The sequence below is a fragment of the Bos javanicus genome, chromosome 1 (assembly GCF_032452875.1).
Source record: "Bos javanicus breed banteng chromosome 1, ARS-OSU_banteng_1.0, whole genome shotgun sequence".
NCBI classification, from domain to species: Eukaryota; Metazoa; Chordata; class Mammalia; order Artiodactyla; family Bovidae; genus Bos; species Bos javanicus.
Genome location: NC_083868.1, coordinates 68282175 through 68298605, shown reverse-complemented (window position 1 = coordinate 68298605; position 16431 = coordinate 68282175). Strand labels below are relative to the sequence as shown.

General features: G+C 48.2%; 1 protein-coding gene across 5 annotated transcripts in view; it reads left to right on the top strand.

Annotated features, from left to right (window-relative positions):
* The window catches only part of MYLK (myosin light chain kinase), a 281600-nt gene that overhangs the window by 209110 nt on the left and 56059 nt on the right, over positions 1-16431 (top strand). For all 5 annotated transcript variants that reach the window (XM_061408285.1, XM_061408344.1, XM_061408131.1 and 2 more), the window contains one exon: positions 876-968. In XM_061408285.1, coding sequence (XP_061264269.1) covers positions 876-968 — 93 coding nt within the window. The remainder of the gene's footprint in view (positions 1-875; positions 969-16431) is intronic.

Below are 16431 nucleotides of genomic sequence, written 5' to 3'. Positions count from 1 at the left end.
GAAATTCTTTCGGGAGGTATTGGAGGTCAGCAGCACCTATTGAATCTTTGTGGAGGTAGATGGCAAGAGCCCATGGCAAATGCCAGTTTGTAGTTGACGCCCTGCTGCCAAGGGAGGGCTTCCCCTGGCATCATCCACACTTGGCATGAACGTGAAGAGGGATAGTGGAGGACAGGCCTGAGGAGTCATGTAGCATTTCAGCTCTGCCCAGAGGCTACCGCTGCGGGGTTCCACTGGGTCTGCTTTGGGGAGAGTGCAGAAGCCCCCATGACAGGTCCAAGTCCAGAGCGAGTGAGGCATGCCGACTGCCAGCTCAGAGGCCTCCATCTGATCTGGAGGTCTGACTGTCAGTGCCCTTGTTCCAAGGGAGTTAGAGAACATGGAGGCTTCAAGACCCCTCCAGATCATGAGCCCAGGGGCAGCCACCCTGTGCCTTGCTTCCTCTGTTTAAGAGACCTCTCTGTACAGAGCAGGCTTCTGGAAGTCCAGAATGTTTAGCCCAAGTGGGTTAAGACCCAGTGAAGGGAAAGGCGGTGCCTGGGTGAGCAGAGGGGTCCTGCTGATGCGGTTCTGCTGGCCCGCACCCACAGCAGAGGTGGAAATGCTCACCAGCTCCCAGAGAGGCCTGTCCATCCATCTTCAGGGGGACTTTGCTCTGCACTTGATGTATAAGGCCTGGTGGCACAACTGCTCCGTCTTTGGTGCTCTTGATGCCAGCCCAGGTGCCATCTGCCCCGTAGCACGAAGGGCCCTCTGAGTGGAGCAGGGTGGGGAGGACTATCGTGGTGGGTGGTGGAGGTGGGATTTTTATTGCAACGTCTCTTCTGCTTCTTTCCCTGGGCGGCTGCCGACTCATGTTTGTTGTTCCCATTTAGTTCCAGATGCCCCCACCAGCGAAAATGCCAAGGCCCCGGAGATGAAAGCCCGGAGGCCGAAGAGCTCTCTTCCTCCAGTGCTAGGAACAGAAAGTAAGTACCTGTTCAGCTCTTCCAGGCAAGCCCAGGACCAAGGGCCGCCACTGCCTTGCCCGTGCTCTGCAGAGCCTGGCCCCTGTGCTCACCCTGGTACCCCATGAGCCCCTGGTGACCCTTCTTCATCCCTCCCATGTCTTCTGGCCGAAGGATATCCGTGTCCTCTGTCAGCCCCAGTCAGGCCCCTTCTGCTTCCCACCAAGACCCCTGGGAGACCATCCCCTAGTCTCTCTCAGCTGTCTTTCCTGCCAGATGCACCTTCTCAAGGGGGGCTCTGACCAGATCAATCCCAGCTGGAGTCCCCAGTCGCCCACAGAGCCCACCAGCCCTGTATGAGTGAACCTTTCCAGGTGGCCACCCTGGCACGCCTGCCACACGTGCACACACTTTCTGACATCGCACCTCAGCCTTCCCATCTGAGTGCTGCCCTGCTCCCAGCTCCTTTCCCGTGTTTTATCCTCAAGGCAAGCTGAGCTCCTCGGCACGCTCCAGCCAGCCCTGTGCTCCTCCCCTCGTGCCTTTGCTTGGGCATCTCTGTCTTCAGACAGACTCCCACGGAAAAGCCGTCTCATCCCTGAGTTTGTACTTGCTGTGGCTGAAAGGAGCTCTTCTCTCCTGTGAGCCCCCGTAGTACTCAGCACCCACTTCTGCCAGAAGGCTGTCTCCTTCCCAGTGTCACAGTGACATGTCTGTCTCCTCCTCCCTCCTACTTTCTAAGGTGACTGGGCCAACTCAGGGGTGCGCCTTTCAGGATGACGGTGCTATGACCTGTTCGTAGAAGAGCTTTACCCACATCTTTTGGAATCAGCTTGCAGCTGTGGTCTAAACAGCTGAGCAGGAATGGGGCTTTTTCTGTGACTCTGCACAGCTTTCTCCCTCTTTTTGAATCTCGGCCTCTTCCAGGACCCCCTCATCTTATGGGGGGGCTTTTACAGTCCCACAAAAATGTTTCAATATCTTATAAAATTAGGAAGAAAATTAACTTTTAGATCAAAGAAGATGTTTTAATTTTTAATATTAATATTCATCTTTATACCAATGCAGTTATAAAATGTAACTTACATATATACAGATATATATATTTTTTCTTTAATGAATGAAGGGGCCTTGAAAGGCAAAGGTGCTTAGAGTCCACAAAGATCATAATGCAGCCCTGGCTTCCCCTGCTGCTGCTGCTGCTGCTAAGTCGCTTCAGTCATGTCTGATTCTGTGCGACCCCAGAGACGGCAGCCCACCAGTCTCCCCCATCCCTGGGATTCTCCAGGCAAGAACACTGGAGTGGGTTGCCATTTCCTTCTCCAATGCATGAAAGTGAAAAGTGAAAGTGAAGTCGCTCAGTCATGTCTGACTCTTAGCGACCCCATGGACTGCAGCCTACCAGGCTCCTCTGTCCAGATTCTCCAGGATTCTGGAGGCAAGAATTCTGGGATTCTCCAGGGATTCTCCAGGCAAGAGTAACTGAGTGGGGTGCCATTGACTTCTCCTGGCTTCCCCTACTGATGAACTATTGTCTAATTTTGTTAGAACTTTGCCTTGAAAGCTCCAATGTTAACAGGAGGTATGGGGTTTCCTGGACATCCCAACATGCTCTTTCTGTGTTTTAAACAGCAAAAGACAAGACAAAGTCCTGAATACCTGTGCTAACAAGGGAAGTGAGCGAGGGTAATTCACAGGCTGCCTCCACTTTTCCATTACAAGGCAGTGTTCTGGAACTTAGTTTTATTTGCATCTCATCAAAGCAACATATATCCCTCCCCAGTGAGGAGCTTGGGTTCCTCATGCACATACCAGCTAGGCTGTCAGGGGGCCCTCTCAGCCTGCAGTATGCTGTGCCAACCGAACTGGAGCGATAATTTCTCATGGATATCTAACTACCCAGGAGCCTCTGAGTATCCAAAGTAGGCATTTAATGAGTTGTTGGAAATGCAGAAACAATTCTTTTAAAAAACCTGGTGAGACGGGGTTAGTGATTTTACCTTCTGACTTGGGCCTGTGCTCTTGGTTATGGGAGCAAATCAGCAGGAGAGCCGTGGGCTCTTAGAAGAGCACCAAGTGGCAGTGAACTGGTCTGAGTGACTGTTCTTCCCTCGTAGGGGCAGAAGCAGGGATCCCTGGGGTTCCAGCTGGGAGGCCAGCAGTCTTCTGTCCTCCGCCCTGGCACATCCATTCCAATGAGATCCCCAGGGAAGGGAGGTGGGGTGGGAGCAGAGTTGTGAAAGAGAGACACAAGCTGGAGACAGTGAGCAGCCTCGTGGGTTTGTGGCCTTGAGAAGTCTTCAGAAAACCCCGGTCGAGTTGTCATCATGCACTTCTAGGGAAGGGGCTTGCAACCCTGGCTGCATATTAGATTCACCTAGGGACCATTTAAAAATGCTGCTGCCTGCTGTACCCCAGACTCATTGGATCAGAGCCTCCTCTGGTGGTGGACAGCTTCAGTATTTGTTTCAGCTCCTGGGCCCTCCCAAGGTGCTGCCAGTCAGGCTGGCGAGCAGCTGCTCCAGAGGGAAGCCTGGTGCTCTTGCTCCGCTGGTCTTGAGAAAGCAGAAGCAGGTCTTCTCTACTGCCTCCCTTAAATGTGGAAGCACCTGGGGGCTCCTCAGGCCCAGGTCCTCAGGGTCTTCCAGCACCCGCCTTTACAGAGGGAGCAAGATGCTCTTGGTAGAGGCTGAACCCCATGGTTCTTTCCCCTGCAGAGGGCTCAGGGAATGGGGCTCAGCGGGCAGTGCTGCTTAACAGGAGGGGCAGGGCTGGCTGAAAGTGCTTTCTCTCCCTAGCAGACACACACATCTGTGATAGCATTAACTCCAGCCAACATCGCTTGTCTGCTGAAGGGAAATTTCACTCTGTGTAGAAAAGTCTTCAAGTTGGAGTCACAGACAGATGTCTTACTCCCAAAAGGATGGAAGTGTGTGTCTCCATGTATGGTAATGGCCACGCTGAATCTCTTTGCTGGCCCACGACCCCTGCCCCCTCATTACCCCAGCCGTCACCCGCTGGGATGCTGAGAGCATTAGCGGGGTGATTCCTTCAGAAACCTGCAAGTTCCCAGGGTACCTGCGCACTACCCTGGGGCTCCCTTCCCAGGAGGCTCCTGAGAAGGTAGCTGCCCAAGACAGGAAATGAAGGGGATGTCTTTCAGGGCTGCATCCCGAGTTCTTTTCTTACTTTGGGGGATAATTTGCATTATTTTTTAATTACATACATTAAATATGCCTGTCTTCTTGTTCAAATATTTTGAATAGTACAGAAGTTTACCCAGTGCAACATGAAAGCCCTCTTTCATCTTACCCTAATCCTACTCACCTGCTTAAATATATTCACAATTACTGTTTTATAAATATTCTTATATACACATGCAAATACATCAGTTGAATTTTTTCCCACAGAAGTGGAATTACGCAGTCTGTGCACCTCTTCAACTTGTCTTATTCTGTTAGCATTGCCATCCTCTGCCCCAGGCATTTCTGATTCCATGAGAAAGCCCAGATTCTCATGTCGTTGAGTGGTCTGGCTGTGTATGTGTATTCATTTTTGTCTAGGACTGGGAAGTACCTAATGTAACCAGGAAATACATCTTTCCTCCAGTGGCCAAGGGAAAGCTGAGTGGTTTCCTTGTCAAACAGATGGTGGCCAGATGCATGTCTGGTGGCCTCCCCTTCCCAGCTTGAGTGTTTGGTCCTGTGAAGAGCTGTCAGCTATGAGAATAGATGGTCCTCGTCCACACATTGCCTAAGAGTCCCTGGGGCCACCGCTGCAGCCAAGCTCTGGGGAACATGGGGGAAAAGCCAAGCTGATTTGCCCAAACCCAAGGGGCTGGATGAGAGAAAACTGGTGGAAGTACAAGTTAACCTGCTGGACAACCAGCTCACAAGTACAGAAGTGAGGAGGCTGTCAGATTTGGGAAGTGAGGAAAGATTTCTGAATGAGGGAGATGGTGAGCCAGGTTACAGATGAGGAGAGAAATGTGGTTTGGTTGATGAGGAATAACATTCCTCTTATTGAGGAAAGACTAGAGGGAGAAATGCGCAAGTGCTACAGAAGATCACAAGGGCCTCTGATTCAGTCATCCGCCCATCGCACCAGACAAGAGTTTTCCTGAGCACCTATGTAGCAGGCATCATCTTAGACACTCGGTCTGTGTTGCTTCGGGCAAGTCTCATTCCACTGAGCTACGATTAGTTGTTCCATTTTACAGATGAGCTGAACTGAGCCTTGAGAGCTAAACTGCCCTGCCCAGAGTCTGGCAGCTGGTAAGATGTGGGCACTGTGAGGGCAACCCTGACCCACACTCCCCCCACACCAGTCTGTGCCTTCCACAGTCTCAGGGCCATCCTTGTGCTATCCAAACAGCGGAGGCACCATCCTCCAGGGGACACGGGTCTGACTGCCCTCAGAGCTGCAGGGAGAAAAAGATGACAGCTGGTATGCTTTCCTGGTTCTTGAGACCTGTCAGGGTCTTTGCTGCATGCCTCTCAATGGGAATTTTTTTAATAACTTTATTCTGGTATAATTTCAAATTTACAGAAAAGGTGCAAGAACAGTATAAGAAACTTCCATTATTTACATTTTGTCCTATTGTTTTGTCATTATGTATAAACTCATATATATACAGTTCAGTTCAGTCGCTCGGTCATGTCCAACTCTTTGTGACCTCATGAATCGCAGCACGCCAGGCCTCCCTGTCCATCACCAACTCCCGGAGTTCACTCAGATTCACGTCCATCGAGTCAGTGATGCCATCCAGCCATCTCATCCTCTGTCGTCCCCTTCTCCTCCTGCCCCCAATCCCTCCCAGCATCAGAGTCTTTTCCAATGAGTCAACTCTTCACATGAGGTAGCCAAAGTACTGGAGTTTCAGCTTTAGCATCATTCCCTCCAAAGAAATCCCAGGGCTGATCTCCTTCAGAATGGACTGGTTGGATCTCCTTGCAGTCCAAGGGACTCTCAAGAGTCTTCTCCAACACCACAGTTCAAAAGCATCAATTCTTCAGTGCTCAGCCTTCTTCACAGTCCAACTCTCACATCCATACATGACCGCAGGAAAAACCATAGCCTTGACTAGACGGATCTTTGTTGGCAAAGTAATGTCTCTGCTTTTGAATATGCTATCTAGGTTGGTCATAACTTTCCTTCCAAGGAGTAAGCGTCTTTTAATTTCATGGCTGCAGTCATCATCTGCAGTGATTTTGGAGCAAAAAAAAATAAAGTCTGCCACTGTTTCCACTGTTTCCCCATCTATGTCCCATGAAGTGATGGGACCAGATGCCATGAGCTTCGTTTTCTGAATGTTGAGCTTTAAGCCAACTTTTTAACTCTCCACTTTCACTTTCATCAAGAGGCTTTTTATTTCCTCTTCACTTTCTGCCATAAGGGTGGTGTCATCTGCATATCTGAGGTTATTGATATTTCTTCTGGCAATCTTGATTCCAGCTTGTGTTTCTTCCAGCCCAGCGTTTCTCATGATGTACTCTACATAGAAGTTAAATAAGCAGGGTGACAATATGCAGCCTTGAAGTAATCCTTTTCCTATTTGTAACCAGTCTGTTGTTCCATGTCCAGTTCTAACTATTGCTTCCTGACCTGCATACGGATTTCTCAAGAGGCAGGTCAGGTGGTCTGGTATTCCCATCTCTTTCAGAATTTTCCACAGTTTATTGTGATCCACACAGTCAAAGGCTTTGGCATAGTCAATAAAGCAGAAATAGATGTTTTTCTGGAACTCTCTTGCTTTTTCCATGATCCAGCGGATGTTAGCAATTTGATTGCTGGTTCCTCTGCCTTTTCCAAAACCAGCTTGAACATCAAGAAGTTCATGGTTCACATATGGCTGAAGCCTGGCTTGGAGAATTTTGAGCATTACTTTACTAGTATGTGAGATGAGTGCAATTGTGTGGCAGTTTGAGCATTCTTTGGCATTGCCTTTCTTTGGGATTGGAATGAAAACTGACCTTTTCCAGTCCTGTGGCCACTGCTGAGTTTTCCAAATTTGCTGGCATATTGAGTGCAGCACTTTCACAGCATCATCTTTCAGGATTTGGAATAGCTCAACTGGAATTCCATCACCTCCACTAGCTTTGTTCGTAGTGATACTTTCTAAGGCCCACTTGACTTCACATGCCAGGATGTCTGGCTCTAGGTGAGTGATCACACCATCGTGATTATCTGGTCATGAAGATCTTTTTTGTATAGTTCTTCTGTGTATTCTTGCCACCTCTTCTTGATATCTTCTGCTTCTGTTAGGTCCATACCATTTCTGTCCTTTATCGAGCCCATCTTTGCATGAAATGTCCCCTTGGTATCTCTAATTTTCTTGAAGAGATCTCTAGTCTTTCCCATTCTGTTGTTTTCCTCTATTTCTTTGCATTAATCACTGAGGAAGGCTTTCTTATCTCTTCTTGCTATTCTTTGGAACTCTGCATTCATACACCATTCATCAAATATTCATATCTATATTTATAATACCATATATATGCTATATCTAGTCATACATATTCACCATTCACCATATAGAGATGGATTTCCCTTGTGGTTCAGCTGGTAAAGAATCTGCCTGCAATGTGGGAGACCTGGATTCGATCCCTGGGTTAGGAAGATCCCCTGGAGAAGGGAGTGGCTACCCACTCCAGTATTCTGGCCTGGAGAATTCCCCCTGTATAGTCTATGGGGTCGCAAAGAGTCAGACAAGACTGAGCGACTTTCACTTTCACGTAGAGACAAATATATATACTGCCTACAAATAGACATCACGCCCTTGACCTCTAAATGTCTTATTGTGTATCTTCTAAGAATATAACCGCAATGCAGTTCTTAAAATCAGGACATCTAACACTGAACTGATACTGTCTAACCCACAGTCCCATATTTGACTTTTGTCAATTGTGCATTCTTCTTTCTGGCCGCTTTCCCCCCTCCTGATGGAAATGTAGTGTCTGCACTCCTGGAAAACTTTACGCACATCTCCAGCCCAGAGAGGGTTGTCTCCCACCTTTGAAGAAGGAACAGGAGAGGAGCGTGGGCTGGGGGAAAAACATCTTCCACCTGTGGGGGTGTGGGGACGTGGGGGGCTGCAACAACCTTACTTGTCGGACCTCCAGATGCCCCTTTACTGTGTGTGGCCCATGCTGGGCCAGCACTCAGGCACAAGGTACCACCAGACAGCCCTTGGGGTGGAGAGCAGAGAGTGAAGGTTCTTGGTTCTGCCTCTGTGAATGTGGCCTTGACCTTGGTCAAAGCCCCTCCTCCTTCTACAGTGTCAAGTGGGGACTTTCTCCAACTGACCCCAGGCCTTTTCTAGCTCTGACATCAGGCCATTCAATAGAATGCTTTTCTTTGGAGTGAAGCAGGGTTGGCTAAAGCCCTTCGCATCATCTGGTGTGTGGAAAGTGGAAGCTCCAGCAAGTGTGAACACACGGCAACAGAGACATCCAGACAGGAGGGAGGCTGTATGCATGGGGTCCAGGTTTAGGGTATTCCAGCTGGAGGGGATCTGACGAGTTTTGTGTGAAAGAGACATTGCTGGGGCTTAAGGAATGGCTTAAGAAAAATACAGAGAGGCAGGATCCAGTGATTAAGACTCTGAGCTTCCAACATAGAGGGTTCGGGTTCAATCCCTGGTCTAGGAACCAGGATCCCTGGTTTAGGATCCCACTTGCTACGTAGTGTGGCCAAAAAGAAAAAGAAAATACAGAGAGGCACTGTGATAACAGGCCCAGGGATTCCTCCTATCAGTCTGTAAAGCTGATGATCTTTTAGAAAAGACAGAAACATCCATAGGGCACATGTACGATTAGGGAATAGGAACCAAGGCCTGTCCATCTCTGAAATTTCAGGGGCTGGTCTGAAATAGGGATATAGTAAGTATTTCCCTTTTGAAGTGTCCTCATCAGTTCCCATGTTCCTGGGATCTGGAGATGGTGAAGGCGGAACACCCCTTGTGTTCTATGCCTGGTCTTGGCCTGAGCTTCACCCCTTTTACCAGTCTCTTTGACTTCTCTCACTACTGTCCCAGATTATGATGCTCTTAGATGTCTTTGCCTTGGTCCCCTGAATGTGTCTGTCCCTGAAACCAAAAGTCAATCACCTTGAAAGCATTTTTGGGTATCAAAAGCAGTGTCCAATTATCTTGAAGGGTTTCTCCAGGATCCCATCTTTCTTTTCAATATGCTCTCCAGGAGTCAAAGGGCTGGAAGGAAATGCTGGAGAGGTTAAGACTTGGCATTGAGACTTGCTCGACAGGGAAAGTTGTGGGACCCTGGGAGAGAAGCGGGGCTATTTCCATGAATGTCTTTGAAAGCTGAGCCAACTCCTGGTTACTCCCAACCAAAGTATTGGTCTTGGTGCTCACGCCGCCCTCCAGCACACTGTGTGTGTGGACCTGTGCTTCCACCCCTGGGCTGCTGGGTCTGTCTACTTCCCTGCTCTTCCGTCGTCTCCCACGAGCCAGTTCCGTGGCAGGGTGGGTCCTCCCAGGGATGCCCTGGAGGGTGCCAGTCAGACAACGCTCGTGCTGCTGTCCCGGCCACGCGGGCTGCCCCTTTCACAATGGCCCCAATGTTCTGTGTCCCAGCGGCCTGGGGCTGGGTGTTTGCAGTAACAGGAGGATCAGTGTTCCTCTGGAATCTTATGTGACGGCCTTTGCTGTGAGGGAATGTGTACAGGAAATTTGCCCAGAGATGTTCATTCTGGGAAAATGACCAATGTTTTTCCACAAGTTTGTAAGGAGGGGCTGGAAAGGGCCTGATGTGTGTGGGGTGGGGGTGGAGGGGGACAGTGTCGAGGGTGCTGTTTAAAGCCCCCTGGAGCCCTGAGCCTGCCCCGGTGCAGGACAGTGAGATCTAGCCCCATCCCCAGATCCTCACCGCCACCCCCTGCTGTGACACAGCCCACAGGGTGGGTGCTCCCTTCACATGTCACCCAACCCGTGTCCCCTTCAGGAGCTTGTGGCAGAAAGTGAATGCTTATTTGGGGAATTGTGAAGGGTTTGATGTCTATTTTTAGCTAGCTACCTAAAAAGGGAAATGTCCCCAGAGAGGCAGAGATCCAGGGACCTCCCTGGACCCAAGGCTACTGATACTACCTCCCCAGTTTCCTCCAGCTCTTCATTATCTCAGACCCTTTGGAAGCTGTGAGATCCACCTTTGGGCTCTGTAAATATCTCTCAATGGCTGACTCTGATCTTTCTGCTCTATGGATTCACTGGAGAGACAGACTCATGTGTCTTCAAACTGAGCAGCGTGGAAACTCCTGTGGGGTGCTCACCTCCTCCCTCCCAGGGCAGAAGGAAGGTTCATGAGGCCAGGACTAGCTGGGTGTGGACAGGCCGGGGCAAAAGCAAAAGATGCCTTACCCACACGATTGGAAGCTAGTCTTTCCAGCCCAGCTCCAGGTTTCCCAGGAGGCTTCTAAATTCAGTGTTTTGACTTTGATGTTTTTATTGGGCTGCTTCACTTCTTCCAGACTCAGTCTCCTGTCTGGGGTGGAAGGCTCAGCACCTGGCCACTTTGATCTAAATTGGTGACAGAGCTAGGGGCCTTCTCCTTTTCATGGAATGTTGCACAGGATTCAAGCCAACGGGCTTCATCTCTGAGCATCAGAGCCCAGGGCTGTGATGAAGTGTTCTCAGGAAATTCCGTGGTAGCAGAGTTCCCCGGGGATTCCACTCATTCCTTTAAAAGGTATTTTCTAGCCTGTTCCCAGTACTGAGCAAGGCCTGGGGACACAGAAGATGAACATGATGGCCCTGTACCTGTCCTCAGGGAACTTGCAGGGTATATGCGTAATGGGGGCAGGTTTCCGCAGTTGCCATGCCTTGTGATAACTGCTGATGAAACCACCTCAGAGGGGTATGGGACCCACCCGGCAGCAGTGATATGTGAATGAGTCAGCAAAGAGCTGACAGCAAAAGCCTGGCACTGTAGAAACTGAAAGGCCTTCAGTGTAGTATACGAAGTGGTATCCCCAGAAGGCACAGGGATCAGCAGCATCCACACCCCAAGGAAGGTCAGGAATCTGTGGTTTTAGTAATTCTCCTGGATGATTATTATCAGGCAGGCTAAATTTTGAGAACCACTGCCATTGAGCATAGAAGGCATGGGTGAGGGTATTCCCCAAGAGTTAGAAAGAAGGCTGGAGATGAAAGCTGGGGACAGATCTCGGAAACCCTTGTCTGATGAGTTGGACTTGATCCTAAGAGGCAATGGGCAGCCACTGGCAAAGTGTAAACAGTGGAGTGACATCAGATGTGCTTTTGACAAAGATCACTTTGGCTCCAGAGTGATGGATGTACTAGGGTGGGGACAGGGGACCACAAGTGTGGGAGGTGGTACAGTGAGGACTAGAATGGTAACAGTGGGGATATGGATAGAGGAACCAAGGAAGTTATTTTGTTGATGGAATTGAAAGATGTTAGTCAGTGTCTGGAAATGGGCAGGGGTGGTGGGTGGGGGGCTTGGGAGAAATGGAGATGAGCAGCAGTGTGGGGAGAAGAACTGCATTTGGTTTCAGATGTTGGGTTTACAGTATGTGCCTGGGGAGATGGTGTCAGGTAGTGGGATGTATGGGTGGGCTCAGGAGAGAGGTCTGGGCTCCAGGGAAAATGAGGACAGCAAACAGAGGGATAAAGAGAGGAGCTTAGGGTAGTTTGGGGAGCTTGAGAGTTTGGGGGGCAGTGCTGTACCAGGAGGGGTATACTGCCTGGGACTGGCTGTCTGGGAGAGGGACAGACCCTGGGCAAGGAGAAGGAGGATGCTCTGCTCTCCTTACAGGCCCTGTGGCCAGAAGCCACCATGGGGTTTGCAAGGATGGTTACATCTTTTTCTATTTCTGTGAAACTCCTCTCTTACAGTGGCTAATGCAGAAAGTTTAGGATGTTGGAGTAGAAGGTGGGGGACTAAAGGCTGACAGCAATAGTAAGATAATAAGAAGAAAGCACCCAGAGGAAAAGAAACTGGTTAGTGACCCAAGAGGTACTGAGAGTTTGGGCATCTGGACCGGTGAGAATTTTACCTGTACTGAGGCCTCTCTCAGCAGGAGAGAGCTCATATAGGTATAAAGCTGACCTGGCCAGCAGTGCAGGGACTAAACAGATGAAGGAAAGTACAGAGAAGTCCTTTGGGGATCTGTTTGGGGAAGAAAGGAGAATGGTCGGGGGAGAAGCTGGGGAGGGGAGGGTAAGACTGGTGTTGGAACATGTACTTTATGCTATGTCTTCACCGACACAATGGACATGGGTTTGGGTGGACTCCGGGAATTGGTGATGGACAGGGAGGCCTGGCGTGCTGCAGTTCATGGGGTTGCAAAGAGTCAGACACGACTGAGTGACTGAACCGAACTGAACTTTATAACATAGCTTAATTCTTTACAACAAATTTTATTTATTCTCCCCACATTCTTTGAATGGGGACACTAAAGCTCCAAGAGGTTACATAGCAAGTTTTAAGTCACACCCCTTAGGGAGTAACAGGGCTATATTTGAACCCAAGTCCAGGGCCAGAGCCTATGCCCATTGCATTTCTGCAAAGAGACAGAGAAGGGTTTTAAGGCCCTGATTTGAGGATGGGGGAGAGTGTCCAAGGGAGTCAGGAGACAACAGGAGAAAAGCAGCCACATGCTGGGCAACAGAAGGCTTAAGTCCTGTTTCTAATTCAGCCACATGTCATTTTATGAACCCAGCAAGACATCTGACTTTTATTCAAATCCATCTCCTTTTTCATGAAATGGAAACAATGTGAAGTTCCCTACTTGTGTTTGGTTGGGGTAAGAACCCAGTGAAAAAAGGATGATGACATCATGGATTAGAAACTCAGCTTGCTGAGTCTAGCTCTCTGCAAGAAATCAGGTGCTAGAATCCAGTAACTCTGCTCTCTAGTCCATTAATCATGTTCTCCTAAGCCCAGAACATATATTAATGAATTTCAGCAGATGGGCCTCTAAAGTATACATAGACTAGGATACAGAACATTGTTAATGTTTAAAATAGCTGTGACTGATGGGAACCAAATCAGTTTCAGATGCTAATGAATTCAAACAGGAGATGCTCCAAATTTATTGAACAACCAGAAAACTTTGGCCTTCAACCATATTTAACTATAACACAGAAAGACAAATATTAGTTCAGGCTCTGCTTCTGGCCATGTAAGTTTACCCACAGGCCCCAAGATAGTATAGGGGGAACTTTGGAGTCCTCACTTTTACTGTATGTCATCTTTGCCTCTTTATTAACTCCTCACCCACGGCTCCAGAGGCAGGCACCCTGCCCCCAGAGCTTCTCCCCAGTTCCACCAGTGTGCACAGACTGGGCGGCCTCAGCGTCAGCGCTGTGTTGTCTCACAGTTCTGAAGGCGGTTTCTCCTGAGGCCTCTATCGCCTTGGCCTGCAGGGGGCAGCCTTCTGTTCGTGTCCTCACGCGGCCTTTGCTCTGTGCGTGTCTTCCTGGTGTCTCTCCATGGGCCCAAATTTTCTCTTATAAAGACACCAGTCAGCTTGGATTAAGGTCCACCCTAGCAGCCTCCTTTTAATTTAATCACCTCTTTAAAGTTCCTGTTTCCAAATATAGTCATATTCTGAGGTACTGGGGGTTTAGGGCTTCAATGTATGAATGGGAAGCGGGGGACAGGGTGCAGCTCAGCCCATAACAGCAGCCCTCCGCACTCTCCCGCTCCCAGGAGGTCAGGTCCTGGCTCTGGGAGGAACCCCCTTTTCCTTCCCAGAAGGGTCACTGTCTTCCAGTTGGGCCCTCCCCCTTCCCATCTGCCCTGGGTGCAGGTGGGCAGGGGCTTCATGGCTCAGCCCATCCCCAGGGTTCTGTACCCCCTCTGGTGCCCACTCTGAGGGGTCTGGGAGTGCCCGGGAGCATTTGCTTCCTAGCATCTCCGGGCTCTTCCTCTCCTAGTCCTAGCCTTCTGCTTTCACATCTGGATTCTTCTCTCTCACTGTAGAAGAAACCTTAGCTTGACATTTCCTCTTCTGTCACCCTGTCTCTCTGTGTCCCTCTCATGTTGGGAATTCTTGATGGGTTAGCTGACTCACTACCTGTTTTCTTGAGAATCTCCTCTAGAGCAACTTCTGACCCCATATCCTGCCCTCTCAAACTGGAGGTGGCGGTGCCTCTCCTGCCCACGCATCACCCGATGTTGGTCGTACCTTCTTAGTGCCCTTCCTCCTCCGTCCTGGGTCTCAGGGACAGTCCCTCCATAGCCCTTCTGCCTCATCCCAGCTCCTTACTGGTGGCATCACCTCGGATAAGACCCTTTTTCATCTTTCACTGTACTTTCCACCCAAAGAACTGACCCATCCTCACAGTTCCCATTAATGACTGCATGTTTGATCCTGTAATCTTTCTCTTTCAGCTTCCACCAACTCTTTCTAGAATTCTGATCCTGGACTTCTAGCCTATATACTGTTTAAACCCTTTTATCAACCGCATTCTCTTAGACCAAGCCAAACTCCTCATCTTTTACTCCCAAATTCCCTATTGCATCAATAAAAATTTTTCCCACTTATTCAAGCAAGAAATCCCTGAGGAATCTTTGTTCCTGTCTCTTGTTTAGCCCTTAAAATCTTTTAAATTTTCTTCCATCTCGTATTTGTATTTTATTTTCTGGAGGCTTTACCAAGGCCAGACCTGGATCAGTTTCTTCTAAGAGTATGGCAATAGCCTCCTAATTGGATTTTCTCATGCCCTGGAATTGGAAAGACCTCCAGAGGTCCTCTAGACTAGCTGGACTCTTGTTTGAGTCAGGACGCCCTGTTACTCAGAACAAAGACCTAACTCGCACATTCATTATAGACCAGAACTGTCCAGTAGAATTTTTCTGTGATGATTGCAATGCTCTCTATCTGCACAGTGGAAACCACTAACCATGTATGGCTGTGAGCACTTGACATGTGACGAGTGTGACTGAGGGACAGAAGTTTTCTATCTTCTTAAATTCTCCCAGCATCTTCATGCCACTGCTCTCTGAAACCAGCCCTGTGCTCTAGCCACCTCCCACCAAACATCATCCTACTGATCTTCCACCAAACATCATAAACAGGACTCTCTACTCTGAGACACTCTGTTCCTAATCAATAGGACTCTTCTCTGCAGGTCAGATCATCACAAGGGACTTCCCTGGCAGCCCAATGGCTAAGACTCCGCTTCCACTGTAGGGGGCAAGGGACTGATCCCTGGTAGGAGAACTAAGGTCCTGCATGCCACATGGTCTGGCTAAATAAATAAGATTATGCCTGGAAATGTCAGTTAACAGAAAATATGCTACCATGAAGAAAAAAAATTTTTTTTAAAGATCATCTTTCAGGTCCACTGTTCTGTGTCCCACCTTCCAGCCATCTCACCAGACACTGTTCTCTCTTTCTCCTTCTTTTGAACAACTACATCATGTTGATGGGACAAACATTGTTTAACTTTCTGTTTAACTTTTATTTTGAAATTTCAGAACTAGAGAAAAGTTGTACTATTTAGTACAAATAATCCTTGTATACCCTTCACTCACATTCTTCGAATACTGATGTTTTATCATGTTTGCTTTATCATATATTCTCTCTCCTCTCTGTTTTCCACTTATCTTTCCTTCTACCTCTTCACAAACATATACACATATACATACATGCACTTTATTTTTTATGAGCAGTTTGAAAGTAAGTTTCACATATGGTATCCTCTACACCTATATACTTCAGTATATTCTTCCTAAAAATAAGGACAATCTCTTATAAAACCACAGCTATTTGATGTAGAGTGGTTCAGGAGGATTGCATTGATTAAGCAACTCTTTCCCCTTTTTCATATTAAGGTATAATTTATGCACAATAAAATTCACCCGTTCTATTGCACAGTCCTTGACAAATGTTTATAGTCCTGTGACTACCACCATGACCAAGATACGGCTTCACACCTTAAAACATGTCCTTATGCCCCTCAGTAGTGAGCCCCTCCCACGCCCACCTTTTCTCTGTCCTTATAGTTTTGCCTTTTCTAAAACGGCCTACAAACAGAGTTATACAGTACATAGCCTTTTTCTTCTCTTAGCGGAAGAGAAGGATGAATCATTAAGATTCATCATGCTGTGTATATCAGTTTGTTCCTTTTTGTTGGTGAGTGAGTGGTATTTCCTCATGTGGATGTACCACAGTCATCCATTCTCCAGTTGAAGGGCAGGTTTTGGACAATCACAAATAAACCCACTACAAACAATCATATACAGATGTTTGTGTGAATGCAGGTTTTCATTTGGATAAGTAGGTTAGATAACTTTTGAACAAGGACCTGGAAAAAATATGAAAACAAGCCATGAAGATAGTTGGGAATATTTTTGCATAGTCACCATATTACTACTTAGACCAATGAATAGTTTTGTGCTGCAAAACTGGTCTGTTTGGGTCATTTATCTTATGTGAGTTATTTGGAGAGTGTGGCCTTAAGAATGGAGGGGACCATTGATTGGTTCCTTCATTTGTTCAT